The sequence below is a fragment of the Anastrepha obliqua genome, chromosome 3, assembly GCF_027943255.1.
Source record: "Anastrepha obliqua isolate idAnaObli1 chromosome 3, idAnaObli1_1.0, whole genome shotgun sequence".
NCBI classification, from domain to species: domain Eukaryota; kingdom Metazoa; phylum Arthropoda; class Insecta; order Diptera; family Tephritidae; genus Anastrepha; species Anastrepha obliqua.
Genome location: NC_072894.1, coordinates 57,332,490 through 57,354,528, shown reverse-complemented (window position 1 = coordinate 57,354,528; position 22,039 = coordinate 57,332,490). Strand labels below are relative to the sequence as shown.

Here is a 22,039-nt window from a genome sequence, read left to right as displayed (position 1 = left end):
GGTTAAAATTATGTCTGCAAATAAGACAATCAAATGCGGCTATAATTGACAACAGGAAAATATGTAATTGAATTGTTTAACTGTTTTCTAGTGAATTGCAAATTATTATTGAAGTAAGTAACTTATATTTGCAGTTGCAACTATTGCTATCGAGCCAGTTGATTAAAACATAATTTTGTATGTGCATATGAATAAATGTATGTGTGAATGAAAATGAAAACTTCGGTATTTATGTATATAAATACGTACTCCAATAAAAATGCAATTACGAAAAAAATGTATACCCAATGTATATAAATTCATTCAATTACCTTACCTTTCAAAGTTACATAGCAACATGTTTCATATAAAAATCCCCTAACAAAATTGTGTATATAAAATAATTTACGAAAATTCATAAAAAGACAAAATGAAAACATTTTTTAATGAAAACTAATTAAATCCAAATCACGATGGAACAAATAAAGACATTTAGATGCATGAAAAAAACTGTAATTCGAATTCGACCCGCCGCTTCTTTTCAGCAAATTTATCTAAAATTCTTTCAACCATGGGAGTTAAATCTGCATAAATATACAGATGTGTTGCTGCATTCAACCGCTCTTCTGATATCATACACGGTTATATACAATTCCTCTTACTTCATTATTTTTTTATAATTTTTTTATTTTATTATTATTTTATTTTTTTTTATTATTTTAAATATTAAGATAAAAAGACGTTTTGATGGTAAACTGTTGTTTGTTTTATTTAATAACGCGTATGAGCGTGATTATTTACAATTACTTCAAAAAACAAGAAAAAAAATCGATTTTGAAGAGATACACAAAGTGCCTTAAGGTAGTTTTAAGAAATGGTAGGCCAAACTGCTTTAATCGCATGAACTGATATCATTTTATCTTCAAATTATTTTCCATTCTCATTCACTTTCATATGGCTTTCATTCTCGCATGTTGTTATGGCAAGAGTTGCTAGTTAATAAATTATATATAATATATTCGGCATAAATTATATATATATATATATATATATTCGTAACAGATTTAATTTTATTTGAATTTACTCAGAATCTCCTTCAGAGTCGTCCGTGTTAAGATAAAAACACGTTTTGGTTGTAAGCCATTGTTTGTTTTAACTTCAGTTTGGAAGAGATTCAAAAAGTGACTCTAGAAAGTATTATATGAAATTTATCTTGTAAAAATTTAGTATAACATTATTGTCAAGGCTCGAGGTATTTTCGGGAAAAGGCATTTAAAAGAGAAGGAATATATTTTTATCTTTTAAGAATCCATCTTTTAGGTTGTGAATAATCAAAACTAAATATAATACAGTGATATGCGGCAATGAGCTTCAACGCTTATAAACAGTCTTTCAGTCTTATTACAATTAACAGTTAAATTAAACTTATCTAAATGATACAATTTGTTTGGGTTTTTTTTTTTTCAAAAAACTAAATTTTCTAAATTTCCTTTTACTAATCTTTTGTATATTATTAAATGTGCGACGTACATATTCACTTATTAAAAAAACCAACATTCGAACTGCTATTTACTGCTATTTACCTATTCAAAACACCATAACTTTTTTGGGTGAAATTAGTTTTTATTGATTTCAAAGAAAAATTGTTCAAAAATGATTACAATTTTGACATATATTCACTTTAGCTCGATATGACCACCATTTGCTTTGACTTTAGCCTTCAAACGGTCAAAAAATGAGTTGCATGCTGCACGAATGTGATCTTGAGGTATTTTGTCCCATTCTCGTATAATCGCTTTTTTCAGCGCATCCATACTGGCATATTTTTTAGTCCTCACCTTGCTCTCCAAAATGGACCAGATGGAATAGTCCATCGGATATTTGCGTCTGGCGAATTCGGAAGCCATTGTTTGATGATTTTTTAACCATTCTAAGTTCCCACAAGCTTTATGAGACGGTGCCGAGTTCTGTTGGAAGGTCCATGGTCAACGACCGAAATGTTTGCGTGTCCATGGCTCTAAAGCAGCTTCTAAAACATTTTCCCGATAATAAGTCGCATTCACTTTGACACCAGGCTCGATAAAAACGATTGGAGAGCGTCCATCAGCTGTCAATGCGGCCCAAACGATTACTTGCGATGGGCAATTGCTTCGAGTGGCCATACGTAGGCTCAAATTCTAGTATGAGCGTTCGGTCAAGTAAACACGATCGTTTTGAATGTTTATGAACTGCTCAATTGGGAAATTTTTTTCATCAGAAAACACAATGTTAGGAAATTCGCCACGTTCGTGCTAGCGCAACAACGTCTTTGCTCTTTCGCACCGAACATTTTTTTGCTGGGGTGAAAGATCGTGTGCCTTTTGGAACTTGTAAGCCTTGACCTTGAGTTCATTTTTCAATATGCGTCGAATGTTGTCTTGCGGTATTTTCAGTTCTTTGGCCATTTTTCTTCCACTTCGACGTGGATTCCGTTCAAGTCGAGCCTTCACTTTCCGAACCTTTTCTGGCGTTGTTGCGGTTTTTTTTGGTCCACCTCCATAGCGTTTTGCAATCCTACCAGTATCATTGTAAGGTTTTATAGTACGATACACAAAGATTTTATTCACTTTTTTTTTCCAGCCAAATATAACGCAATCACACTATTACGTTTGAATTCCATCACAGAAAAAAAAATCAACAAAACTGAGACGCAAATGCTTTTGATGGCTTATAAACAATATATTGAACTGTCATTAGAACGCTGATGTCATGAGCTGTTTTACAGATACAAGCAGTGTTCTGCACCCTTTTTGTGTCTTTATCCGTACTAAATAGTAAAGTACGAATTACAACAATAACTCCACAGGGTATTCTAACCCGTAAAGCACCAGTAATACTCACTTAATCGTCGGCTTCCTTACTCGCTTTAACGCTAAATAAGGATGATAGAAAAGAAGAAGAGAGAAAGAGAGATGTTGTGAGAGTAACTTCGGCTGTAACGCAATCGGGGAGTCGGCAGCAAAATTCTGCCCGCTCATTTCACGCGTATTACAGTCGTTGTTCAGATGGCGTCGAACCTACATGTGGGAAAGTTGTGTTAATTTTTTTCATATATCACCAACACAGTCTCAATTTTTTAAAATAAACCATTGTCATAAACCACTGTTACATCAGCCAATCAGCTCATTCTTTCAAATACGCAGAGAGCCTATCATCAGCCTGAGCTACACCTCTGAAATCTTTTCACCGTGCCTCAAATCAGTCGTTGTTCAGACGACTGTGAAGTAAAAGGAACAGTTGCAATGTAGATTTTATCATATATCACCAACGCAAATTCAATGCCGACTTATGTCGTAAACAAACCGCTGTCCTAACCCCGGTTACGTCAGCAAATTAGATGACGTCTTTAAAATCGCTGCGAGTCGTTTAACGGTCTGCTGTTGCCCACTCTTTCTGTTCTTTACATCGCGATTTAAAAACTAAGGTTTGTTTTTTTAAATAAAACCGTTAATTTCAGTTTGCTTTCCAACATTATTATATATTTCTTTTATATTCAACTTCCGCATCATTTCTAGAATAGAAATCATTGCATCTTCCACATCCTTATAGCTGGCGTAAAAACATGAAAGCAAACTGCAAGATTTGTATATTTTGGCAGACACTATTAAATATTTTTTGGAGTGTACTGACACTTTCCTTAGCCCAGCGGCCTCTCTTCTACATGGAAATATTAATAACTTGCAAGCACATAAAACGTGGCTTTCAGTGCTATATTCTAAAAAAAGTAGTTAAAAATAAATTAAAGCGTAACTGTATTATGAAGAAATTAAATTTAATCACAAACACCTGTCACGAATGTTTCTTCTATGTAAGTACTTACATAAACAACCACTAGGTGCAAGTGTATATTATAAAAACTACACTACCACTAGTACACACTGACTGACATTAAAAAAAATTAATGCGCCTAATTGCCATTGACACGTTGACCAAGGTGATGATGATAATGACGACAACGATGACAATCATGACAATGACGATACCGGCTTATGACGACTCTGTTGCATTGCTGACGCACATGGTGACAATAAGGCGCACGACGGCTGTCTAGCAGGCCGCTTTTGGCTACCAGTTGTCTGGGCATTTTGTCGCGTGTCAACGACACGCTTGGATTAACGCTTTCAGCGACGTAGTGCCCCCAGACGTGGAAGACCTTGTTTTGCTTCATTAGCGCAAAAGAATGGTTGGGAAGTAAGTGCATGGATATCTGTGAGCATGTGGTGGTCGCTGTTGTTGTTGATGTTATGTAGAAATGTCAGCAACTGAAAGGTGTTACTTTCGGCACGCATGCGCGTATTTGCTTAATTGTTTATAACAAATCACAGACAGATGAGTGAAAGTAATCAAATTGCGTGCAACAACTGGCACATTGACTTTATATGCATTTTGCAGTTACTTAAGGCTGAATCCAGCCGTTGGATAATGGTAGATGAATGCCTTCGTTTTCAGAGTGCTGCTGTTATTATTAGTATTCATTAGACATTTCAAAACTGCTTTATATCTAAATAAAAACAAAGAGTAGTAGTTGCCAGGGTTTGCGACTTATTAATAGTTATAAATAAGTATCTTAAGTTGTGAAGATGCACACAAATGTATTTGCATAGCGTAATTCAGAAAAGAGCTGATACTAGTGAAGATGCATCGTTTTTTATGCGAGATTTTCAAATTGTAGCTTACGGAGAAACTTTTTCTTATTACGAGTATATTAAATAATTATTTATTATTATTATTAGTTTTCCATGCGTTACAGCGTAACTTGATTGCTTTCTATGTTTCTTCAAAAGCAAAACAATATTAAACGACTGATTTTACTGCTAGGCTTGCACACTGAAATACATCAATACTCGCATATTAATAGCTTTTATGGTTTCGTTTGTTTAACTTTACTGCTGCTCATTCTTTTTTAATGGCATTCAGTACGAGTATTTAAGGCGGTGGCTTATACGAACGGTTTAGAAAAGTTTTTTCTAAATTTTATATACAAATCAATCCATTTTTAATATAATGTATTGGGTATTTTTTAGCTGCATGAGAACATATCCCTAACTATATTGGTGCGCAACTAAGTTCCCGCTGTTTGTCAATAGATGCCGTCAGCAGTGTGTGCTAGTCGGTTCTAACATAACCTAAATGTCATAAACCAAGCTTAGACATGTGGGAAACAAACTGCTTCGACACAGTAGTAATTTCGTTTTGGTATCACATACTTTTGGTATTGTGAAAATGTTTGATTTTGTGCCGAATAATCGTCATTTGCGGGAAGTGTTGATTTTCCTCTTTCATTGAAAAAAAGGCGGCTGAAGCGCATCGAGAGCTACAAAAAGTTTATAGTGCTTTAAGTGAAACAACATGCCGAGATTGGATCCGTCTCTTCAAAGACGGAGATTTTAATGTTGACGACCGTTCGCGTGAAGGAAGGCCAAAAACCTTCGAAGACACTGAGTTGGAGGCATTGCTCAATGAGGATCCGTGTCAAACGCAAGAAGAGTTTGCTTCAGTATTAGGTGTTACCCGCCAATGCATTTCCAAGCGATTGCATGCTTTGGACTCCTTATGAGTTAAAACCAAGGGATGTTGAACGTCGTTTTTTCGCTTGTGAACAATTGATCCAGCGGCAAAAAAGGGAGGGTATTCTTCATCTCATCGTGACGGGTGATGAAAAGTGGTGTCATTACAGCAATGCAAAGAAAAGAAAGTCATGGGGGCTGCCCGGTCATGCTTCTACGTCGTCGTCTCGGCTGAATACTCACGCTGTGAAGGTTATGCTATGTATTTGGTGGGACCAAGTTGGTGTTGTTTATTATGAACTGTTAAAACCAAGCGAAACCATCACTGGGATCGGTATCGACTTCAATTGATGTGAGAAGCGGTCACAGTACGCGGAGAGGCATGAAAAAGTGATTCTACAGCATGACAACGCTCGGCCTCACATTGCCAAACCCGCTAAAACCTACCTGGAAACACTAAAATGGGAAATCCAACCCCAGCCGCCATATTCTCCAAATATTGCGCCTTCCGATTATCACCTCTTTCGACAGATGGCGCATGGTCTAGCTGACCAGCAGTTCCATTCATATGAAGACATTAAAAAAATGTCTTGATCCGTGGATAGACTCAAAAGATGAACAGTTTTACCGCGACGGTGTACGAGATCTATCAGAAAATTGGGAAAAAGTAGTGGCCAGCGATAAGCGATACTTTCGATGATTCAGTTGTAACCATTTTTACAGAATAAAGTTGTATTTTCATCAAAAAAAAACAGCGAAAACTTAGTTGCGCACCTAATAGTTTGCATAGTTTAACGCCAAAACAACTTTCCCAAGTTTTGAAATTTTTATTTATAATTATAATAATAAAAAAAATCTACTCACGAAGTTCATAGAGCAAAGTGTTGAAGAAGATACCGAAATATCGATTCGACGTTCTCAACTTCTTGCCCTTTGCACTTCGACGTAATAAAGCCAGCAAAAACTGAGATTGTGTTGGTGATATATGAAAAAAGTCAAGGCAGATCCTACCCATTCCACTTCATTGCCCCCTGAACAACGACTGCAAGAGTGATAAATTTCCCACGTTTGGCCAATAACTATGGTGAAAAACAAAAGTGTGAGGGGAACTTTGGCTGCCACGTCACTTGGCAGATTCAGCCTAATTCTGCACAATCATTTCACATCTCTTCACACGCTCGTCTCGTCAGTCGTTTTTGAGACGGCAACAAAGTGACATTGTGCTATTTTTTCGTATATCTCTAACACAATCAGAGTTTTTTCATAAACAAACTGATTCATAACTCCTGCTACGTCAGCCCATCCGCTGATACTATCGAATTCGCGGAGAGCCAAATAACTGCCTGTTATTGGTCACACCTTTTCAATATATTTCACCATCGATTGATTGGAGGGCTGATTGTATTCAACTAACCTCACTTTAAACATTTCGTTTTTATTTCATTCGACTACCTCTCCCTCTCTCTCTCTCTCTCTCTCTCTCTCTCTCTCTTTCTCTGTCAAATCCCCTATGATGTAATAGCCAAACTTACTCTCAAATTTCCTTCTGATGATCAAGTCTTGTAATCTAACGTCCTTGGCTCTATGGTTGCGGCATCCAGCGTTCCAGGGTAGAGAGATTGTGAAAGCTTGCACATTCCGTGGATCCGTATTCGATTTTCAGTGACTTAACAGAATCACGTAATGCTAGATTTGTATGCCTGTACATTTGTTTGTTTATCTGCGCAATCTTGCATTCTATTATTCTTGAGCGGGTTGCAACTGTGTTGTTGGGCAACTGCACCGTAAGTATTTGGAAGGCAATTGACTGGAATATACTGTAGAGAAAGTCAAGAACTTGTGTTTAGTAGGAAAGCTGGTTTGACAGATAACCAAACCGTTATTTGAACAAACACAGCGCAGTGTACGGCAGTTCTGTACACACTTTTTTTCTTTCATTAGCTTCTCTCTTTTGGTTTGTTTTTAGTTACCAAAATTATAGTTAATGGTAGTAATTGCCCATTAATATGTATATATGTATGTACATTTATAGATGTGTTGCGTGCCTGAGTGATTTTAATGTTCATTTTGAGTAACTCTCACTTTCTGTCTTTTCGGTTTTCAGCCAGTAACTCCGATGTTCATTAAGCTTGGCCTTATATTTCTGAATTTATTTACGAATGTTACAATTCATTTGTAACAGTTTTTCTAGTCTATATACATACATTTGTATGTGTACAAGAAAAAGTTAATGATTTAACAACAGTCGCTGCTAGTTACCATAGCACTTATTTATGCGTGTATTTAGTGCTCTACTTGGAAAACTTTACCGGTAGCCTTCGTAGCCGTGTGTGTTTGTATGTGGCTATCATTAAGTGGATCTGAAACCCACTGCGGCATGATACATAAAATTATAGAAAAAATACTTTTTTTCCAATAGCGGTCGTTGTTCGAAAGACAATAGCAGACTTCTTAGTGCACTTTTGACATGAAAAAGCTTCTTATAAAAATCATGTCGAATTTGCAATTGGGAAGCCAAAGATGCACAACATAAATTGAGGAAGCAGCTCGTCCAAACACCTAACGAAAGATATGAGCTATACACTTACACATACATATGTATGTGAAGATGTATATAAATTTTAGATGCGAATTAATTGTACAAAGATGAGAAAAAGTGAATATGCGTGTATGAATGGCTGTACAAATGTACATACACATGCACATGTAGTTGGTTACCCCCAGCAGCGAATGCAATGCATTATGCATCGTTACCTCATAATAAGGAGAGGGGCTTACTGCTGCATTACTTTTTATTATAGAAAACATTAAATGAATGGCGCATTCTTTCAAAATAGTCACTTGCACTGCATTACCTTGCTACAAAATGTAAAACGGAATCCTCTCGCATTACCTGAAATCAAACCTGGATCAGTTGTACTTTCCCTTCACTAATGACCATTAATGAGCATCAAAAGAAGAATGAATAACAAAATTTCGTTTAAGAGTTAGTTTATAGTAGATGCTTTCCATTTCAATTCAACCGGGCTATTCGGGTCATGTTCTTCGATTTCGATGTAACTGAAATATGTTGCTCTCTGGTCAAAATAATAAGACACGTATTTTTTTGTTCGCCCGAAAAAAAATTTTTTCAAGAGTTATCGGCAATTTTGTTTTTCGGCTGAAACTTGATTTTTTTTAATTATACAAGAAAAAATTTTTTTTTAAATGTCCATAACTTAGTCAAAAAAGAACCGATTTTAATAATTCTGGGTTCAAAATGATCGTAATTACTTACACGAGCGACTTCATGTAGAAACAACTACAAAAAAGTAGTTGAAAATTTTTTATTTAGTAAAAAAGAAAAAAAATTGAAATTTTTTCGAAATTCAATATTTCAAAAAGTGTATTTTTTTTTTATAACTTTTTCCAAATCAAGAGGACATCTCAAACTTCAATTAAGCTGAATGCCCAGTAGGTAAAATGAGTTGTTTTTGAGTAATGAATTTTTGAGTAGAAAACCTGTTTCGCACTTTTTGTTCTTTGCAAAATAAAAAATTTTCAACTCCTTTTTTGCAACAGTTTCTACATAAAATCGCTAGTGTAAGTAATGATGATCATTTTGAACCCAAAATTATTAAAATCGGTTCATTTTTGACTAAGTTATGAGTAATTAAAAAAAATTTTCTTACATAGATTCTTTCCATTTCAATTCAAAAGGGCTATTCGGGACATGTTCTTCGATTTCGATGTAACTCAAATATGTTGCTCTCTGGTCAAAATAATGAGACACGTATTTTTTTGTTCGCCCGAAAAAATTTTTTTTCAAGCTTTATCGGCAATTTTGTTTTTCGGCTAAAAATCGATTTTTTGCAATCAGAAAAATATAATAAAAAGAATTTAAATTTTACTGAAATGCCTGGTCAACAAAAATCAACTTTTTTTGTTATCCAGGAAAAATCTCACATGTATGTGAAACTATAGATGTATATATTGTACGAGTAATGCTGCACTTCTACCAAGTTTCTTCTTTTTTTATCACTTAATGTTCTTGAAGGATTTTGAAAGACTAATTAAAAAAAAATGTTTTAAAACTTATACTCACTTTTTTCTTTTTTGTTTTTGGTGGGGAAAGCCGCGTAGCTAGCCTCTACAATAACTCAATAATTAATATTTACGTGGGCAGCAATAAAAGTAATAACCTCATATTGTATTAAGTCCAAACATGTCCAACGGACCAGGGAAGCCATAAAAAGGCTAAAACCAACCGCTAAATACAATATATTTACAATGAAATGGACGACTGTATGAAAAAGCAAGCAGACGCTAGATGACCTAATCTGACCACATGCAAAACTGCAAAAGTTATGTGTAGAACTAACGACAAAAAACTGACTCAATTCGTACTCTCGCGAAAAGTCTGCAGAGCTATCATAGGTATGCTGGCAGGTCATAATCTATTGGCGGCACATGCGTACAAGATAGGGATTGCTAACACGGACAAACGCAGGAAATGCAGAGAGGATGTTGAGGAAACTTTAGAACATCTTTTGTGCATTTGTCCGGCGATATCAAAAACGCGACTAAGATGCCTGGGAGCCCCATTGTTCGAGGGTCTGGAGGACGTCTCAAAAGCGGATCTCCCAGCGCTGCTTAGATTCGCCAAAAGCGCTGACATCCTACATGATGCCTACTTTAGGTATTCATAGAGATCGGTCTCCCTCTGGTATCGCTAGGGACCAAAAGGTCTATGCGTGGCTTATTGCCAACCAGGCTAACCTAACCTAACAATGGACTTAATTAATGTCTGAGTGATGCACTTGCTAGTTGTCCCGACAAAACAAAAACAAAAATCTTGCGGTGAAATGGACGACTACATGAAAAAGCGAGTGGAAGCTAGAACAGCAAAAGTCATGTGTAGAACTAACGACAAAAAACTTACTCAATTCGTACTTAGATACGCTCTCGCGGAAGGGTTGCAAAAGTATTATAGGTATGCTAACAGGTCATAATCTATAGGCGGCACATGCGTACAAGGTAGGGATTGCTAGCAACGCCCAATACAGGAAGTACAGCGAGGAAATAGAGGAAACTTTAGAGTATCTTCTGCTTTTTGTCCGGCATTATCAAAAACACGCTTGAAATGTCTGGGAGCCAGACAGTTTTAGGGTCTGAAGGATATCTGCGCTGCTTAGGTTCACTGAAAGCGTTGATATCCAGCGTGATGTCTATCTTAATAAAGGTCAGCCTCCATCTGGTTTCGCCAAGGACCTAACCTAATCTAACCTATACTCACTTTCACTATATGAATATGGATATACCTTTTGTCAATACAATAAGTGTATTATATTGTAGTACTTGCGGCATATAATAAATTTTATTTCAGGAGGAAAGTACAACAAAATTTTATATGTTTTTATAAAATAGCCTCAAAAAGGGTAAATTCTCCTCTCTTATTCAGGAAGTGGAGCAAAGTCAAAGGAGATCATACTGCAAAAATCTACCTGGCTTACCGTAATAAAAATCAATGATAGGTAGTTTTAATCCAACCCGATCTAAAGTTTGTATGAAATGAAACCATAACAATTTTAAAATCACGAGAGGAACTCTATAAAGGCATTGTATATTGAATTATCATCTTACTACTGCGAAAATATCCCAATGGAATCTGCAGGTTATGTAGAGAGAAAGCTGAAACCGCCAAACATATGCTGGTGTAGTGCCCAGTACTGATGAATAAGCGGGACAAACATACAGTCTGTGTCAGAAGAAAAGAACCGGGTTTTTGTTGTAACTTCAAGATATATAAATATTTTTTTTTTTCTACGTAATAGTCCCACTCAAGTGGGACGCCAGTGCTAACTCAGATTAGTGTCGGTCGAAACTTTCCCGTAAACGCAACCAAACAAAAATGATTGAGAAGTACACGAAGCGCTTCGAAGCGGTACTTTTATGCACGAATTCGAAAGGGCTGAAATTGTCTTATGCTGTGGTAATTTTTAATCAAAAAGTAATTAAAAAACCAAAAAAGTTTTTTGTGAGCGATATAAGGTGTACAAAGATGTTGATGCCTTTTCCGAGCACGGCTTGAAGCGAGTGACAACAAAAAAGCAGAATAAAGTGATCGCCCAACTTTTTAAGCGGGACCCTTCTTTGTGACTACGCCAAGCTCAATCATTTCTTGCTAAAAAGGGAATAGACGTTAGTATTAACACCAATGAAGGAGGCGAACACATCCTACCGTCTCACATCATCAAAACCACTGCTCTCGGAAAAACACATTGAGAAACAGAGAAACAAGAAAATGGCGTCACAGTATTGGACTGGCCTTCCCAGTCCCTCAGGGGCCAATCCCATTGAAAATGTGTGGAGAACTATGAAAACGCATCTTGCGAGAAGGTCAGTCCATGATTTAAAGCCACTCGTGCGAAAAGTTCGCAAAATCTAGTCCTGTTTGTCGACGAGGTACGCAGAAAAGCTGTTTCAAAGCATGAATAATATGCTAGGCTATACTCGACAACGATGAGTATTTGCGACTTGTACATACTTTCATGCAAAAAAACAATTTAAATATAGATATATCTTTTATACTTCATGATATATATCGCTGTTCCTTTTTTTCTGATACAGACTGTCAATTTATTAAGTTTCAAGCGTTTCTGTTTTTGTTGTGAAATGCAAGCCAGCTGATAGTTTGACACTTTTATTGAACTTGCCAGAAGTAACACTTCGAACTTAATGCTGCAAATTCTAAGTAGGAAGAGTAGCTCACATAATCTCTCAAAAGTGCTCCCAGGTGTAAGGTTTTTGAGCAAAAGAACAACTTCTTGTAAGTTCTGACTAAATAATTTAAACTGTACTTGTACAGGGGCAGACTAACCATATTTGCCGGTTCTATTCGTGTTTGTCGAATAGAGAAGCTACTGCTACAGCTATTGTAGGAGCTTCGCCTCCACAGCTCCTGCAGAAGTTCTTGGGAGGTACACCCATTATACTGGCTGGGGTGGTAATAGCATAGTGACCCGTCATGAAACCTGGAGGAGGCTGGCAGTTGACCCAGGAGACCCAAGTATATGTTTTGTCCTTATATGATTCACTTTTGACAAGAGCGTTTTGGAAACCCAGCAGTTAGTAGTCAAAGACCACCTTCTATTGATTTCTACTCAAGTCAGTCGCTGTGTGCAGTTCGTTTATAGGAATGCTTATGTGTTCTACCACTCGCTGAAGAGCAAGCTCAGAGAATTTCCTTGCACACTCATCCGTTCTTTGATTTCTCTCCACTCCATAGTAGCCGTGGATCCAACAAAGTGTGGTGTTGTGTTGTTGGATAAGCAAGAGCGACGCCCTGCATTCTTTAACACAACTTGAATTGATGCGCGCTATCGAAAAAATTGTCAATCCGATTCAGGGCAATATTTTCATGGATTTTATAAATGCAATTTTTTGACGGAACTATGGTTACGATCAAATTTTTAAATAAAATGACATATGTAAATAATTTTTTAATTGTTCCAATAATTATACAATTCGCTACAAAATGGTGGCGCAACAACAATTTTGAAAAATTTTGACATTTCTCTTTTTGTTTTTGAAATTTCATTATTTTTGTATGCATGTCTGGCTTCTTGTCTAACAAAAACCAGGTACATAAAATTTGAATGCAAGGTTAGAAAAATTCTACAAACTTCTGATCCCCCGATAAAGTTTTTTGATATGCAGTTTTATGATTATTAAATTTTAATTTAATAAAGTGTAAAGTGTTGCTGAAAAATATCGTATATTTTTTATACTTCTTTCCTTATAATTCTGCATATAAAAACAAAATATCGTGGATTCGTGGTATGGAGAAACGAAAATATTATAAAAAGTAAACGGGATTTTCGAGAAAAGTAATTTCCGTTGCTATCAAAAACTCCCGAATCTATCGATTGATTAAAAATCTCTGTGTGCATATTTATAAACGAAAAATTGCATTGAGAAATTTTTGTGCCACTTGCCTCAGCATGATTAATGTTCATAAAAATACTCTTTTATTTCGAAGCACTTGCGAGAATCATTAAATATTATAAAATTTATTTGCTATGCTGTACAATTTTTCCACTTCAAATACCCACCTAAGTGTCTGATAACCAACTTAGTGATCAACTATTTTATAACAAAGAAGTACACGCAATATATATGTATGTAAGTAAACAAGCGAAGCGTAACAAATAAAAATGAACATTTGCATATCTGTGTAGCTCTCATCAACAACAATGGACTTTGTTAATGCAAATGAAGGGAAATGTATCACCCTCTAGTAACAGTTAACTGTTTATTTATGTGTGTAAATACATATCTGTACTTTTATATCTGTGTACCAATGCAATGGAATTTTTATGCCTTTGAAGGAAGAAAGAAAGCTTAACGGAATAGGTTTAGTTAATGGCCCACTGATGCCAAGCTCATACATAGTTCAGTCACTGCATGAGCCCAGTAGTGAAACTACGATTGCATGACAACGCCATCAACTCTAGCATGGGCTCGAGAATAATGGAATCGCATAATAATATGCATAATAATATGCATAAACTTCTCAAATAAAATAATTTCAATGTTTCAAATCAGGGTTTGAGTTAACTACTTCGTAGGAACAATATTTCTGAAAACATTGCTCTGCTCTCACAACTATTTTGAACTTGAATGGATGAGTAGAGAACAAGAATGATAGAAACAACATTGCGCCCATCAGAGAATGCGTGACGTCACTTTTGCCAAGTTGTGCAGTGTTGCCAACCATTTACTCTGTGCAATAAATTTAGTGCTTTTTTATACCCAAAATGCGAAAATGTTTAAGTTGGTGTTTGATTCTTATTTTTAATTTAAAGCTACCGAAACTATTTATAAGTTAAAAAAAAAAACTTTATTACTATGAGAAGATTTTTGTGTTAATGACAATTCCTTGGTTCTTATAGAATTAAATTTTTTGCTCCTTTTCAGGTTATACAAGAATATTAAATGTTCTTCTCTCAACGCTTTTTAACATTGAAAACCTTTTTACAAATTTTAAAAAGCGTTTGAATTTACTGAATGCGAATTAAAACCATAGAGATGTAATCGTGTATATTTTAGAAAATTATAAATATTACTTTTAATTAGAACAGGCTAGAAAAATGTCATGAATAAAGAACTAAGACTCCGATACTATATAACAAAACAAAAAAATTCTACATCAAGTTCCGAAAATGGTAATCTAGCCATACTGGTGCTAAAACGACCTAACGCATTGTCAAATTCGCTGCGAACAAAGTAACGGTACCACGATAAGCGCCATCTCATTATTCTTTCCATCATGAGTTGGGGGGCATGTAGCGCAAAACTCCGCTCCAAGCTACGTTTCATTACTGCTAGTAGCTCAGAGTACCAGTAAAAAAAAAATATTCAGTGCTCTCTGTAGTTGAAGTAGTAGCAGAAATCTTGGGATCGGCTCTAGTGCTACTTGCAAAATAATTCATGTGTACTCCAGCTAGCGCAACTACTCTCACCTATGCTGCGTTACTGCAAGTCCTATAGTTGCTACTTGAGCAATGTTCCTTTTTGTTTTGTTAAATGCATCTTGTATGCGGTTTTGCGGTGTTACACTGAAAATATAACCGCCAAATTAGGTATGTCCGTATACTGCAGGTTGTAAAATTATACATCGTTGTCGAGTATAGCCTGATATATTTTCGGTATGCTGTGAAGCTTTTCTGCGTAGCTCGTCCACAATCAGGACTAGATTTTCGAACTTGACGCGCGAGTTGCTTTAAATCGTGGACTATCTTTTCGACAAGATTCGTTTTCATAATTTTCCACACATTTACAATGGGGTTGGCGTCTGGGGTCTGAAAAGACCAGTCCATTACTGTGATGCCATTTTCTTGTTTTGTTTTTTCTCAATGTGTGTTTCTGAGAGTAGTGGTTTTGACAATGTGGTACGGTAGGATATGTTCGCCGTCGACTGATGGACGTTCGATGTTGTTGATACTCACATTTATTCCCTTTTTAGCAAGAACTGATCGTGCCTGGCGTAGTCACAAATAAGGGCTGTTGGAAAGCTGCTGTTTTGTGTTACTGCAAAATTAAAAGTTGCTCTCTCATTACTTTCTTTTAGGATAATAATATTATTGTTTAGCCTGTGGAACTGCTAGTCTGAGCTGTAAGTAAACATATTGAGTATAGACAGAGAACTTTTAAAAATTGTATTTGTAGGTTGGTTTGCCAAAGAGGCGAATCCATGTTGAAATCGAACATGTAAAGAGGGCATCTACATCCACATATGGGTTATACACATATGGGTTGTCTGCGACTGGGCCTATGAATAAAATTTATTTTTGTAGGAAGATAAGTAAAGAGCGAAATACACAACGCAATGGCTTGCCCATTCTACATTTTACACCAAACAAGCATAATTTGCGCTTATTTCTATTAAGGGATGAGTGCGAAAAGCGACTGTCCAACGGAAGTCATGGTTTTTTTTGTTCTTCGGCTACGACTTAATCGAAGCTTTTTAACATTTTTCCTTCAAAATACAGTTTATCGAATCGTACCCTAATATCATTAGTGGGACTATGAAGTAATTAAAAAAAATTCACTTGTACCACTAGGGTCCAGCCGTCTTAACATAATCTACATAGTTTAACATACGTTGCCACTCAGTTAAAAGTAAACCAATAATTGAAACGTGCTTTGATTATAAAATATTTATATTAAATGACACAATTATCTTACCTTAAGGATAATGGAATCTATTTCAATACAAATTCTCTGTAAGCGCTGTTATACCTACGTACATATGTACGTGCAAGCATAAATTAAATACATATTTAATGAAAAGCTCGCCACCAACGACTGATTAATAACACGAAGGCTATTAAAACAGTAGGGCAGCCTTCATTACTAATTCGTTTAGCAACAACCACAGTTTATTTTTATATTTGAAAGGATTCAAAATCACACACATATATATAAATAAATAATATAAACTCATTTATCATAATCTATCTACTCTTTGCGATCGAAATGTTAGAAAGAAATTCATAGATTTCTACTTCAATGAGACCCTGTAGGGAAATGAAAGCAGGACGGAACAGGTTGAAATATTCGAAATAAATATTTCCTTGTTTTTTTTTAATTTTTGCTTTTCTTCGGCAGTTGAATTCATAACTATTTATGATGATTAAAATATAATTTGACCAAGGCTAAAAATACTAATCTTAGATTTGCTTGGTGTCATTCAGAAGTTGATACAGGACACAAGATACACTTACAGCGAACGTCGTCTACTGCGTCGTGTAGTGTGGCCACTAAAACGATCCCTCCTCTCCTTCTGGGGAGACACACTTCACGGGACTACTTTCTGTATTACTTCCGGAGGGCCCAGAACGGCATCCAAAAAGGGCCAATTCTGTTCAGCCACGTCGGGGTCCACCGTATTTGTAGACAGCTTTTATGCTACAAGCTCGTGTTTTTGTGTCTCTAGCCGCGCGGCTTCGTTTTGTTGCACTGTGTCGAAATATGTTAAAAATTCAAAGGAACTAAAGTAAACTGGTTGTTGATATGCATAGGACAATCTTTCGAGTTCGTTCTGGATAAATGACTGAGGAGGTCTATAACAAAATAAGTAAGGAAGGCTGAATTCGTGCCGCAACGAATTTTATATTCCCGCGCACTTTTAAATAAAATTTTAACTGGGTCGGCTTTTAATTTTTTGAATAAAAAATCTCATAGACTATGGGAGGCATAGCTTGTAATATCAGACGGATGGACGGAAACATAGTCTGAACACGTACAAAGTGGGCGTGATTTTATCCGATCTCATTACTATTTATGTCTAATCTAAATGAGATGTGGAGCAATACGTGCACTAAATTTGAACGAGATACAGATATATACCCAAAACTGAGGGTGGTACCGACTATTTTCAAAAATTTACTTGGTCGCATTTCTTGTTTTTTTGATTTGTTTTTTTTTTATTCATCACTTTTACCAGATGTGAGTAATTTTGCTTTATTTGAAACAGATGTATAACGCTTTTTTCATTTTTTTTGTAGATACATATATGTATATATTAACTTTTGCTTGAGCTATCGGGCACATAGACAGGCGGTTAAATTGACCCCTCTAGTCATTCTGAGCATTTTCACCAATGTGTGTCTGAATATGTCTCGATTATTTTATGTCGTTACATACAATCGTTATGTGAACAAAATTAGTTAGACAGTAATTCAAATTGTAATTGTTGGCGAAACACTCCCTCTCACTCTGCTCGCATGTATAGGCTGTAGGACTCACATTGGGTACGCGGAGTCAACTTTATATGGGAAGGTTTTTAGTGTAAATTTTGGTACTTGATTTTTCTGTCAGTGGAATAAACGTTTCACGAGGCAATTTAAAATCATCATCTCGAATAACGGGTTATTACTCTCCTGTAATAGAACTCAACTTTTTTAATTGTTTAATATCTTCAAAGCTTAGTTTTTTAGACAGATCAGTAATCTATCGGTTTCAACGTTTATTTCCTTTTACCTCAAAGCTCGTTAGAAAGTTCATAGAAATGTGTTCTGGCATAGCGACTAGGTTATCTCAATGCTGTCATGTCAATAGAAATCGGTTCACCTTTCTCATGCGTCAACGGTTCCCAATCGTACGTCTCCACCAATTCCCGGGTCGCTCTTGTTCGATGTGGCGGTGCATTGTCATCAATAAAAAATACTTTGTGACGCCGATTGGCATATTCTGGCGTTGCGGTGTATAGTGCTATTCAAATCGGCCAATTGTCAACCGTCAACTGTTTCACCTTGTTTGAATAGCTCGTACCAAATCATGCCACGCTGATCCCATAAAAAACACAGCATGGCCTTGCGGTCAAATCGATTTGGTTTGGCCGTTGTTTTTGGCTTGTGGCTCGGACCATACGTTTATGCTTGGGATTGGAGAAATACACCCATTTTTCATCACCCGTAACGATTCGAGGCAAAAGAGACTTCCTTTTGAACCGTCGGCTTGAGCCGTCACGATCCTGGTTCTCCACGTTAAAATCACCAATTCGGAATTTTTCAAACCACCTGAAGCACTGTGCTCTACTTAGAGCATGCCCAAATCATCTCAGTAAATGAGTCGCAATACGACCCCGCATGCCATGCCCTTTTGGGGCACTCCGATGCGGCCGCCGTAGTTGAATGAGATGTTGCTGGACAACCATTCAATAGTGGTTTTTTAGATTTAATAGTGGTTGCCCCTCGGCAGCCGATGACAAGTCTCCAAGTGTATTTCTAGCTTGGGAAAGCCTCCATAAAAAATCCATAAAAACCATCTGCCGACCGGAGGTGGCCCAACATTGTAAGTCCACCCTCCATTTGTAAAACAAAATCAAGATTCACACCCCAAAAGGAGCCCAATAAAGGGTGTGTCCAATTATATATAATATAAATACCGATATCTTGTACCTCAGCCTGAGTACTTCAGACTCCTTAACGAAGCCTAAAAGGTACTGGACTGAAACAGTTGCACTCCTTCCACTCTAACAATTAAAGGAAAAACAACACTTTATATTAATCAACTATCTCATACGGATATGAAGAATTAATATACATACATATAATTTTTATAAAAATATTTCCATTTCCATTTGAGTCTTCTTTTCTTTCCACCGGCATTAATTTATTATTTATTATGCGTTGGCCTGTGGCATGTGGGCTTGTAATAGTAGCCACCTTTTGACAATTTTTTGTTCACTTTAGTTCATGTTCATGGCAATTGATTATTATGAGAAACTTTTCATGACAGGAATGCAGTCTGAACTTTGCCATTATCTACCAAGAGGCGACCGCATTTACAAATATGAAATCAACCAAAACCCCTTGTTGTTGTTATAAGAGCCCAAAACATTCTCAATACATTTTTACTTTACAATACTGCTTAAGTGACAGTCCTTGGACGAATACATGTAAATCCAGTTGGCTCCGATAGCGTAGAACAAACAGTAGGGGGAACAAGAATAAAAAGCTTAAAAATAGCTTCTGATAAAAATAATTTCTCACAAAACAACGCAGTTCTCACTCTGCGCAAAATTAATCATGTAATTTGGTTTTTGAATAACTTTTAAAATAAAAAGTTTTTGAATTAAATTTTGTTTGAAAAACTTTTAATAGAAAATATAATTTTGCGTGACGGAAATCTTTTTTTTTTTATATCCTAACGCGGTCCATCGCTTCCTTGTTTGTATGCTACAGTTGCTTAGTTTACAGGTGTCACATATGATTGACATACGAAGCCATTTACAAAAATTATAAATTTTCGGATGGGTGATTAATTTTCCGCCACAAAAATACAGCAATAGCTGATAAGACTAGCTTCGATGAGACTAGTTATTATCTGACATTTTACGTTGGCTGTGCAGAGGAAAGTAGTTGCTTCAATACAAATTTTTCCAGTAGGGGAGGTACAGCAATGCGCATGTGCGGATTGTGTCATGCTATGCAAACAACAAAAATAAAGCTGGGAGTATGATTATTCACGCCAACGACATAAAACGTCAGTCTGTCGTTTTCTACTTTGCAATGGCGACACATTTTTCACGTCACCAGTGAAATTCCAAAATCTTTACTACTATTCAGTTACTAAAAAATAATCTAAAGAAAAAATAGATTACTTAGTATAAGTAAAAAAAAAAAATTGTGTACGTAAAAAGTTCAAATCAGTGCCTTTGGTGAATACAAATGCTTTTGCAACGTTGGAGATTGTGTCGCTGTTGTTGTTGCTGCAAATTGCAACGAAAATGGCTTCAAACCACCAGAAAAAGCGAAAAGAGCAGCAACAGCAACAACAAAAAGAACAAAAGCCATTACAACAATCACCAATTGGTGCACGACGCGTTCGCACCGATTTGAAAACATCAGAGAATATCTTTTTGACAGCGGCAATACCGCGTACATACCGCACACCTCAGACACCCCGCACCTCGTCGCCAATTACCATTAAATATGTCACATGTGACAATCCACAGCAACTGCACTCTCCATCACATAATACACACCACCGTACAGCTGCACGAATGCCACAAACATTTCATGGTGTACATAAATCATACTTGCCACATGCCATACACATGCAACAAAGTTCAAGGCGAACTTCTTCAACTGTTGCTGCATCGATATCAAGATCTCCAACAACAACGATGACGACAACGGCAACCAAGTCGACGTCTACTTTAGGTGCTGTATGCAACTGTTGGTGTCACTGTGCCGCTACAACGGTGCTGTCGGCTAGTGCGCCGCACGCAAATGCCACATATCTGAGGTGCAAACACAATGCGAGAGTATAGGATTAGAATTTATTTAAAGAAAACATTCAAGGTTGAACATTTCCCTTTTTTTTTTTGTTAAAAAAATCAGACACATTCGAAAGCATTTTATTTGCAACATTCGTAATTAAGTAGTAATAATAATAAAAATCATTATTTTTCTTACTTCAGACTTACACACGACAATTTGAAATTATCTTCGTTTTCTTTTTGCTCATTTCAGCGCCCATTTGCCCGCTCGTGCTACACGCTTACTAAATCGTTCGCGTTTGCAACAACAACAGTATCCCGCTTCAAGCACCAGCGGCCTTCTAGCGAATGCTGGTGCTGGAGCATCTGGCGGCGGTGCGGATTCGGACAGCTCTAAATCAACACACAGTTTACGACGTAGCGCCAATGCTTCGCGTGCTTCAAACGCTTCCACGTCATCGACGAATGCTTCGCAACCGCTCAGCAGTCATTACCATCATCAGAAACCTTTTCAGCATCACTACTCACAACTATATCGCGATTCGCACAGTTCCTCGGACGATCTAATGTTGTATGACAAATCATTTCGCAATGCGATGATTCAGGATGTGCTGCAGTTCAAGAAGCAGCTGTTGCGGCTACGACGCATTTTACAGGAGGTAAGTGTGTGGAAATAAGGAATATCATGAAATATCTTGGAAAACCACATACAATCAGGGTCGTTCAAGCGTTTTGCTCACCAATAAAATTTGTGTAATCTTTGACCGGTGGCATTCATTTCCCATCGCCAACAAGGGGCAGGGCTAGAATGCATAGCATCGTCAAATGCTTTATATGACTTTTAATGGCTTAGGCTGCATTTTTATACCCGCGACAAACGGAATATGTTTTAAATATTCCTTTTTAATTTTTAATTGTTTTTATTAGTCACTAAAATCAACTGTTTGAACAGAAGTGTCTACTAAAACTAAAACTTAAGAGCTAATATTTCAATTTTTATGTTACAAACTTACTTACAGCTACAGTAATCTTTAAACTTAACAACGGAAGTTTTCTTAAATAATGATCTTACTCTTAGAAGTAGGAGAGTATGCAACTCGCGCGCACTTGTGCACAAGGGTGTTATGTTCATGTAATGGTGGTATATAACAGCATAAAGGAATCGAGTTAGATATACATCGAGTCAGATATCAAAAGTACCGCCTAGATATCAGTAGGGAATAATTCCTGGATGCTACCTTTA

At 36.5% G+C, this 22,039-nt stretch overlaps 1 protein-coding gene across 1 annotated transcript in view; it reads left to right on the top strand.

The window, feature by feature from the left end:
• The window catches only part of LOC129240584 (uncharacterized), a 122,433-nt gene that overhangs the window by 76,788 nt on the left and 23,606 nt on the right, over nt 1-22,039 (top strand). The window contains exon 10 of the mRNA XM_054876486.1: nt 21,050-21,455. Coding sequence (XP_054732461.1) covers nt 21,050-21,455 — 406 coding nt within the window. The remainder of the gene's footprint in view (nt 1-21,049; nt 21,456-22,039) is intronic.